Below are 10,697 nucleotides of genomic sequence, written 5' to 3'. Positions count from 1 at the left end.
TTTACACATTACACTAGTTTATTCTAGAGCTGGAACAATTAATCAGGTAATTGATCATTAACTGCTTATTAAATTAACTGCCAACTATTTTGATAATCAATGAATCTGTAATTCTCTAAGAAAAAAAGTCAAAATTCTCTTATATGTTATTTTTCAGGTGTCTTTGCTCCTCTCTGACAATAAACTGAATGTCTTTGGGTTGTGGACAAAACAAGACATTTGAGGACGTCATCTTGGGCTCTGGGAAACACCGATCAACATTTTTCACCATTTTGACATTTTATAGGAAAACACCTAATTAATTAATCGACTATGAAAATAATTGCTAGTTGCAGCCCTAGTTTATTCTACATTTGATCTTTCATAACTAAACCATCTCCACACCACTGAAGTCATTCCTGTTTTTGGAACAAACTCCTCCACCATGGAGTGACGTTACTGTCACTGTCAGCCACACGTGTTGCTGTGTGTAAACTGTGTAGCCTCAACAAGCTGCAATACTGCAAATGATCACAATATGATTTTTTTTTAATTAGGAAAAAATGATGACGATATATTGTGAATGATGCAAAAGGACACAAAGACTCCAAAGAGCAGCACAACACAGTCCCTGTCAGGAGGAGACAGGCAGTGAGCTCTCCACCGGTGTGGAGACCAGTGAAAACAACTCCACACTTCATACAGTACGCATGTACTGTAACTTCATTTAGGATTGAGACAGAACAATGATACTGGACAACTCTGCAAAACTCAGGACTTACATTCAGTTTCTGTACATGGCAGCTACAGCACAGCTCTGATTAAAGACAAAACACGCTTACAGTTCTTTTACAAATATGAAAAAAGTGAAATAACTATAACACCTTAATAAAAGTGTAAATACATGCAGACAGAGACATGAAGACACAAGTCTTTCTTGAGATAAAGTGTTTGATAATCACAAATGCTCAATTTTAATATGCAAATATTACACCATTTTAAAACAAATTAAATACAATTTATAATACAAACATATTTATATTTGTGTACTTTGTGACTGAAAGAACTACTTGCCTGTTAGAGCAACATTTGATTTCTTCACAGCTTTACAGAAGATAAACTGAAGCTTTAGAGAGGAGGATATCTCGTATGCTCCGTGGTACAAAACAGACCAACAGGAGCAAATTGTAATAAATGATAACCGCTGTGGTAGATTTAAAAGACCAATTTGCAGCATTTAGTGGCATCTAGCAGTCAGGTTGTAAATTAAAACCCTCACCCTCCCCTTCACAGGGTGTAGGAGAAACTACAGTGGCCATTTCTAGAGCCAGTGTTTGGTTTGTCTGTTCAGGCCAAAAACACAGGATTCTTATTTTCAAGTTATTACACACTAGTGAGAACATGTTTATCAATGTTATATTCCATTTATGTTGACTGATCACTCTAAATTGTACACACTGAACCTTTAAACATAGACACTAAAAATAAGTGATGATCTATAATAACCGAGTTCACATACAGTTTTTAAATAATTGCTATGAATCATTAAGTTTTAGTTGAGTTTTTTCTCTTTTTTGTACATACTTTGTTGGTCTTCCACTGAAACGCTTGTTTATCGTAACAAAGTACTGAGTCAGGGACGTTAAACTAGAACTACTGGGATGACCAGGTTAGAGACAGTTATTTTATAGCAGCCATTCCCAAACACTGGGTCGTGACCCACTGGTAGGTCACAGGGGATTTTATTTGGGTCGTGAAATACATTTTTAGATTATGGAAGAAATTTATATCGGCAGTTCACCTTTAATAAAGTATATGTACTTACTTATTGTGTCTCATTCATGGACAAGGCTAAAAATGTCCTATATTGGTTTCCTGATGAGAGGAAATAAAAACAGTGAGATGGCCTGTTAACACTAGAGCTGCAACAATTATTCAATTATTAATCAAATATCAAATTAATAATCAACTATTTTCATAAGCAATTAACTGGTTTGAGTAAATTTTTAAGACAAATTCTCTGATTTCAGCTTCTTAAATGTGAATATTTCCTGTTTTATTTCCTCCTCTCTGACAGTAAACTGAGTATCTTTGAGTTGTGCACAAAACAAGACATTTGAGGACATCATCTTGGACTTCGATCAACATTTTCTGAAATTTTTGGAACAAAAAACTAATCGATTAGTCGGAAAATTGTTGCCAGATTGATCACTAGTTGAAAAATGCATCCAAACCTGAAAACAGGTGGAACGCACAGATGTTTTCATGTTTGGACTTATTTTTCAGTTGACAAGATTGAGGCAGGATTAATTTTTCACCATTTTCTGATATTTCAGTTTTGATTTGTGTCACGATGGTTTGTCGTTTTTAAAGAGTTGGTTGCCAGAAAAAAAGCTTTGGGAAACACTGTTCTGTGGAACTAATCAAAGAATAATAAAGTACCTCTGTGGAATTCCCTCACACACCTGTGGTATCTAAAGGTCCACATCTCTCCTGATGTTACAGACAGTAGAGGGGTTGGGTGGTGTGCTCCTCTGGGAATCTGCTTTTGGAAAATAACCATTTTAACACTTATTTCTAGTTTCTTTCATCCTATTTTCACCTGCCTGTACTTTGACTGCTGTTCTTTCTAAACTGTGTAAGTGAGAGTGATTGTTGTCAGAACACTGTTTTTGTAAATGGGTAACCATGGCAACATCTTGCACAGGGGACCACTCGTTCTGCTGTTGTGTAACACCGTCCCACCCAGTTGGTTCAAGGGGGATCACTGTGCAGAGCGTTGTGGACAGTATGAAAACACTCTGCCTGCGGGCTTTTAGTTTGACACGTGGTGTCAGCACTCCACTGTGTTGTTAGGAATCACTGCTTCCAGGTCAGCACTCCACCACATTTCATCATGAAAAATTTGACTGCTACATGGCAGCAAAACAGGATGTTTAAGGAAGGATCATTATGTCATAATAGCAACGTTCTAATGCTCCGCTTGGTGCCTGACTTTGGCAGCTTATGGGAGATACATGGAGAACCTCAACTTATCTATGATCTTTGATGAAGAAATGCTGCCATCAAATGAAAGAACACAATTTTTTCTCCAAATGTGCACTTTTGTTTGTTTGCTGTTGGTCTCAAAATAGCATTTAAATATGATTACAGACCTGTACTGGACTCATGGTAAGTCAAATTAAAATACTGACCATGGCAAATTGAAAAAACATGACAGTAAAGTGTCCCTTGAAAATACTAAGTTTAAGATATGTACTAATTATTTTTATAATTTGTTCCATGATGCCTCTGTAGCTCACTTGTCAGAACATGTGCCCCATGTACTGAGGCTATCAGTCCTCTGCAGCAGCTGCTGGTTCGACTCCTGCCTGCAACGCAACATCCCTCTCTCTCTCTCTACCTCTTTTCCTGTCATATCTTCAGCTGTCACTATCAAAAAAAGAAAAAAAAATGCCCTTGAAAATTTGTTCCTTTTTTGCTGGATCTGGAGGCTGCTCTACATGATCGGCACAGCTAATGTTAGCTAGTGTTATGGTAATATCACATATTCAAATAATACATTTCAAAACAAAGAAAAGAAAATCAGACATTTCATAGCAGTCAGAAAAACGTATAACAATAAGACCGGTCATCATAAAAATAATGCGCCATAATTATAAAAGCCATCTCTTTGTGATGATATCAACACCTGTGCTGTAATCCCATCTGTCTGGGGCCCCTGCTGTGGTTCATCAACCAAATGCCTGCTCACCAAATCAAAAAGTGTACCTTATGTTAGCTAACAGGCTCAGAGTTCATTTAGTTAGGGTATTATCACAGCTAATTTGTTAGTCTGCTACCGACTTCAATCACATATGCATAAGAGGCTCCAGTCTGTTATAAATTTAGCATAACATTAACATAAGTTGCATGCAAATAAATAATTGAATTAACATACAAATCAGATGAAATGCACCTTTAAAACACTCGTGTCAGCTCAATAACAGCAAAATATTTTAGTTAAGTTTATAGCTTCCTTGAATATGTTCACGGCAGCGTGGCCAGATGTACCATAATTATTGTATTTGTACCATATGAAAGTATGATCATTTTGACATTTCCACAAACCTGCTACGAAACCTTGTTGCATGTTGATGTGGCTTGCAGCACACTGATCAAGCAGTGACACCTTTATTCTGATGGGTAAGAACAGAAGTAGTGATTGTGTGATGAGCTGTGACTGATTCTGTGTAATGAGTTGAACTGTTGCCGTCTTGTTCAGATGACAGAGCCTCCCCGTAATATGGTGCACATTGCATAGTTTTGCCATTTGGTATAGTATCCTTGCCCCTTCCCAGGTTGTTTCTGTATGTATGATAATCTTTGTTAAAATATGATCATTTTAAATTTGCAAAACAATATTGGTGTATTTTACATCTGGTTCATGGAATCTAAAAAAAGAAGGAGAGGACATTACATCATTGACCAGTATTTTCTGCTCCAGACTTTGGCATCAGATGCAATGTCAACCATGTTATTTGGAGACCAACAGCAAATAAACAAATACAGACACCAGAAAAATCAGTCAGTATGTTATTCTCTCAAGTGTGTGTTTTTAGTGTTTTAGAGGCATTTCTTCATCAAAGCTCATACAACGTACACATGCAGGTTTCAGTGTGCTTCTCCACGCATCATCCATAAGCTTCAATAGAACTGGCAACAAGCAGAACACTGAATGTTTTATAGTGATATAAACACCTTTCCTTCTTTTCAGTTTCCTTGAGGATGTTCGGGAACTGTTTGAAATCCTGGAACATGGAAAATAATCCATCCTTCAGTAACTGCACACATCATTTACAACACGGTTTGACTTTTGACACTTTGGCACAGCAAACATTTGCTGTTGTTAGCCTAGCTTAGCATAAAGTCCAGAGGTAGGGAGACACACTTCCTTTAAGTTCACCACATTGTATCTGATTTTTTTAATCTGCACACAAACTGACATGTTAAGTCTGTGGCTAATTCTTTTTTGTTTGTTTGTTTGTTTTGGTGGAGTTACATACTGGGACTATTTCTTGACCAACAGCAGTTTACCCATCTGTCCAGCACTTGCGTGCAGTGTCTTTGGTCATAACGCAGACTTGGTCTCTGTACAGACACAATGGTGGTGCAAGCCTCAAAATGAGGACAAGACTTCAGGACACAGCCACTGCACCAGGCGGCTGATTGTCAAAAAATAGTTCCAGCATGTAACTGAGTCCAACTCCACACTAAACACGCTTATCACACATGATAATGACATTCACATCTCACTCAGGAAAAGGAGAATAATAATATTTTCCTAAATGTTGCTGTATTCTTTCAAATGCATATGGAATTACAAGAGTCCAGTCTGTCTGATGCATGCCGTGTTTCTGGATCAAATCACATCTGTGCATCACATCTGTCCCTGAAAACCCTTAGCTCAAAAGCCTTAGTAAATCCAGTCCTGAAAGTTTGCCATGATGTGGTGGGCCCAGTGTGAAACGTTGATTCAGTTTAGAGAGGTACTGAACAGTTAAACATGTTTTTGGAACTGTAAACTAAATGATATTACAGAAACACATTAGTGCTGGTGTTGATTTTGACATACTGTGATTAGTTTAGTTTTTAAATGTCATCCTGAGGATTGAGGGACCATAGCTGACATAGAGTCAACAACTGGGGAGACTCTACATCATGAGAGTTATATTAAAACAAAAAACAAAAACAACAACAAAAAAAAAACACAAAGAAACAGATTAAAGCCCTCAAATCAGAGTTGGGCAGCCCACCTCCCTCAGCCCCTGCTCTTGAGAAGGAGTCTGTGAAACAGCGCTCATTTTCAAACACATTCAGGAGTTTACACTGTTTTTCGCTAAGCCTCTACTTGGTATTTTTACATTTTGCCGCTTGCATTAGCTTGGTTGCAACAAAACAAAGAAACTTTTACAAAATGGACCACAAATGCGCTTTTAGTTACTGTCAAAGCTTCAGGGGACTCCCTATATTTTCAGTGCTTCTCTGTGTCTCCAGTGTTCTCTGCTGATGGAGAGTATAACAGCATGGTTGACTGCTACACTTGGTTCAGTCTGTCTCTGTGTTCCAGCAGTGGTACGATCACCTTTTGGACACAAAGTTTGTGAATGTTGGGAGAGGTAGCTGCTGACTAAAGTACCTGTAGGCTTCACATTTCATTATATTCACATGGTTGCCATTTTCCTCTGACATCACACTCATGATGGGAAGCTCAAATACAGTAATAATAGCTAGGAAGTAACTGAATGCTGACGTCAGCTGTTGTGTAACAGTAGCTAATGAGTTATCAAATATGATATTTTATTTTGAAATACGGGTGAAACTTATCGTATCTAACCTTACAAAACAACAAGCATGGCCATGTTCACATTTTAAATTCATCCTGAGGTACAAAGAGATTGTCAAATGGAATGACAATGGCTTAGTTTTAATTTTAATAAGTTCCACAACGTCAATATTCATTGTTGCACAGACGGAAACAACACCGTAAACGTCACAATTTACAGTCAGGAAGCACTGAAATCATAACAACTGGTCACATTCTCTACATTTATATGACTTGCAGTATGACATTTGAGCTTCCCACACTGTGTGATATCAGAAGAAAATGGCTGCCATTTGAATAACCTGCTAAAACAGTCACCTGTGACAAACTGACATTAAGAGTAAAACCAGAGACACAAATTGTCAGAGGTGACATGTCCTTGGTCGTCTGTCATTGGCTGAGAGTTAACGGGAGCTGCCACACCAACAGAGTGTTTTCTGTAGAGTCTGAGCAGGTGTCTCCTGATGCTGTAAGTCCTATCCTGCGGTGTCCTCTGCCACCAGAGAAGATGGCTATGGAGGTGACTTTGTTGCGCCTGGCCTCCGCCTCCTTCCCCAACTCCACAGGCCGCCCTCTCACCCACACATCAGGGTCCTCACTAACTTCATAGATGGAGCCGTCCTCCGGGCTGTGCTCCAGGGAGTCTGGGGAGGACCTGGGGGTCCCTTGCTCGGGCTGGGCTGTCAGCAGCTTCCCAGGCAGCTGGCAGGTGGAGTGGAGGCGGTACTGCAGCAGGAGACGCTTGGGCTTCTCCTCCCTTGGTGGAGGAGCTTCCGAGTCGTGGGAATGGCTGCTCTTCTCTAGTCTCTGCCCTCCATCCCCCCACAAATCACCTTTCCCCTCCTCGCTGCCGTTCAGGATGGAGTCCCGTCTGAGCAGGTCGGATGCCAGGGTGCTGGAGGTGGACACCAGGAAGTCCACAGGACCGCAGTGTGCATTCAGAGACGTCATCCCCCTACCTGAGGGGGAACAGTTCTAAATGAGTTCAAACCCTTTCACATGGCAACACTTGAGAAGATGTGTGTCATTACATCACAGTCAACAGGATAATATTTGAACCCTAGAAGAAGGAGACTGATTTTCATTCTGTTTTGGTTATAAACCCACTGCTGCTGGGGCTCAATTCAATGAGTCAGCACAGACATCATGTGGACATCATGTGCTGCAGGGTCTCAGTGCTGACCTGTGATCTTGGGAATGCCCTCCAGGGTGGGCACAGGGAAGGTGAGGATGATACCCTGGCTGGTCCCCACCCACAGCAGGCCCTGACAGATCAGCAGGCTGGAGACACAAACCTGACCTGGAGCGCACACACACACACACACACACACACACACACACACACACACAGACACACAGACACACACACACACACACACACACACACACACACACAGGTTTGTTGAAGATACAAACTCACCATCTAAATTTTATTTACAGTTGAGGACAAAATTATTAGCCCCCATATGAAATTTCAAGTGCTTTGTAACAGAGTGAGGAATTTTCAACATAGTATTTCTAAACATACTAGTTTCCTTTAGAAAGCATTAATTATTTCTTTTTTAATTAACTTTCTTTATTGGAAGCAATGTCACAGGCACCAACACAATAATGGAATGTGACAAAGACTTCCTTTCTTTCCATTTTTCTTTCCTTTATCCCTTTATCCCTCCTACAATCCCACCCCACCCAAAGGAAAGCGATTATCATTGTACATCATTAGGGGGTTCAGATATCACAATCAGGCAGAGATGTCAAAGAGTCAACATGATTTAAGAAAGGTCTCCAAGTCTTTTCAAATGAGTTTAGGGAGCCATTGAGGGAGAAGTTTTTCAAGTCTAATGGACAGTAACATCTCTTTCACCCAACTGTTGTGGGATGGAGGTTGAGGGTGTAGCAGGGTATAGTTAAGGAGTATAAGTTGCCTGGCCAATAGGGTGGTAAAGGCAAGAACAATCTGCATGACTTTAGAAGTAATAGGCCGCAAGGGGGCACCAAACAAGGCCAAGAGAGGTTCCAGAGGGAAAGTAGTATTATATGCTGGGCTAAGAGTTTTGAAGATTTAATTATTTCTATTTGCACACAATAACAGAATTATTTCAGAAAAAAACAAAAATACCTGGGTCAATATTATTAGTTCCTTTAAGACCTGACATTTTTATTGAGCCATAGCACAAACCACTGTTGTGCAATGATGTGCTTTAACTTTGTAATGCTCAAAGCTTGTAAAATCAAGTTAAAACTGAGGATTATCTTCCAATTTACACACAGTATAAAAACTTCAGTAAGCTGTCACTTGAGAAAGCATCATGCCAAAAACAAAAGAAATCAGTTTAGACTTGAGAAAAAGAATTGTTGATGCTCACAAAGCAGGAGGAGGATATACAAAGTTATTACAGCGTTTCCAAGTGTCAAGAACTGGAGTGAGAAGTATCATCAAGAGGGGTCAAGTCAAGTCAGGAATTGTAGTCTCAAAGAAAACAATCACTAGAGCCCTGCACAGGAATGGACTGCGAGGTTGCAGACCAAGAAAAACTTCACTTCTGCAGAAGAGACACCTTCAAGCCAGACTGGAGTATACTAAGGACAACCTGGAGAAAGATTCTGCATACTGGAAGTGTGTCCTTTGGTCAGATGAGATGAGACTACAGCTTTTTGACCATAGAGATGTTGCTCATGTTTGGAGAAAGAAGGGAGAGGTGTATAACCCAAAGAACACCGTCCCAACAGTCAAACACAGTGGTGGGAGTATTATGCTGTGGAGATGCTTCAGTGCGTCTGGAACTGGGAATCTCATCAAGGTGGAAGGAATCATGAAGAAAGAAGGATATGTGAAGATTCTGAAAGAAAACCCAAACTGGGTCTGGGTCGTTGCTTTGTCTTCCAACGCGAACAACAACCTAAAACATACGTCGCTCCTGGTGAAGAACTACCTCCAGAAGACCAAAGTGAACATTACTGACTGGTCTGTTCAAAGACCTGACTTGAATCCCATTGAAAATCTGTGGGGTGAACTGAAGACCAAGGTCCATGCCAGAAGACCATCAAACCTGGAGGAGCTTGAGAGACTGACCAGACAAGAATGGACTGGGATTCCTCTGGAGACGTGTCTGAGACTTGTTGAAAACTACAACAAACGAGGATGCAGGCTGGCAGGTAATAATTTTGACCCTGGTAGTTCTTGGTTTTTGTGAAATAATTTTGTTTCTGTGTGCAAAATAAAATAATGTAAGTGTCCAAAATAAAACTAGGATGTTTGGAAAAGCTGAGTTAAAAATTCCTTGCTCTGTTTAACAGCACTTGGGAAATACTTTAAAAAAATGAAACTTTCATAGGGGGGGCTAATAAGTTCATCCTCATCTGTATATTGACCAGGAGATGTTAGTTGATACTTGAAGTATTGAAGTCAATACAAACCATGTGAAGTTCCTCATTCACTGACTGAATGAACTGCTGTTTCCTTCATGTCTCTTAGCTGCCAGTGACAGCAAGTACTCAATCATTCTCTTTTTACCAGAGGTGGGTACAAATACATCAAAATGTATGTTGTTACAAACAAATTCTAAATACTTGCTCAACTAAAAGGTGTTTTTGCAAGGCTGTTTCAGTCCCTCATAGACACACACACAGAGTACCAAAATTGTGAAAATTCTCAATAATCAGGCCCATGCCTAAAAAGCCCAGTGCAAACAGGCGCTTAATACATGCATAAAACTCCTTATGCATCCTAAATGATACGCTCAGGTTTTATTTGTAGATTTCAGCTCAGCTTTTCATTCAGCGATGACATATTCTTCTGAAAAGATTCATTTATTGTAATATTAACACTTGTTTAGTGCTTTGTATCAGGAATTTTCTCTCTTGCCATCCACATAGGGTTTGTGTCAGGGGGAGCATGACAGATGTGCTCACAGTGAGCACTGATTGACCACAAGGCTGTGCTCTTTCCCTGGTTCTATTCTCACTCTTTACAAATTAATTCATGATCAGTGACACATATTTTAAGCTGTTGAGGTATGTGGATGACGTGGCCTTAGTTGGCCTTCTTCAGAAATCAGATCCTTGGAGGGGAACCTGGCTGCAGACAACATGGCAGACTTCTGCAAGATGGCACTTCCACAGTTGACAAGAAATCATGGTGGTGGAAGTTGGTGTAGTAATTGCCCCAATGCTTTGATGTACTCTGATTTGTCCCAGACTCACCATGAGGCAGGGCACAGAGAGGCACACACACAGTGCCTGTCTGCCTGGTATACAAAGGGCTAAGCTAACTTCAGCCTTTTATGGTCCAATGGTTCCACTTAGAACCTTCTTTGGAGGTTCTATCCAGAGCTACCTTTCTAAAAGTGCTAAC

General features: G+C 40.1%; 1 protein-coding gene across 1 annotated transcript in view; it reads right to left on the bottom strand.

Annotated features, from left to right (window-relative positions):
• Positions 1-5,833: 5,833 nt before the first annotated feature.
• Positions 5,834-10,697, bottom strand: part of LOC146326240 (rho guanine nucleotide exchange factor 10-like protein) — a 67,758-nt gene continuing 62,894 nt past the window's right edge. Inside the window, exons 27-28 of the mRNA XM_084722000.1 lie at positions 7,527-7,643; positions 5,834-7,302 (exon numbers count right to left, since the gene is read on the bottom strand). Of these exons, the coding sequence (XP_084578126.1) occupies positions 6,734-7,302; positions 7,527-7,643 (686 nt within the window). The 3' untranslated portion in view covers positions 5,834-6,733. The remainder of the gene's footprint in view (positions 7,303-7,526; positions 7,644-10,697) is intronic.

The sequence above is a fragment of the Lutjanus erythropterus genome, chromosome 6, assembly GCF_056507025.1.
Source record: "Lutjanus erythropterus isolate fLutEry1 chromosome 6, fLutEry1.hap2, whole genome shotgun sequence".
Lineage (NCBI taxonomy): Eukaryota > Metazoa > Chordata > Actinopteri > Lutjaniformes > Lutjanidae > Lutjanus > Lutjanus erythropterus.
The sequence above is the reverse complement of the archived record's forward strand: the minus strand, read 5'-3'. Positions and strand labels throughout refer to the sequence as shown.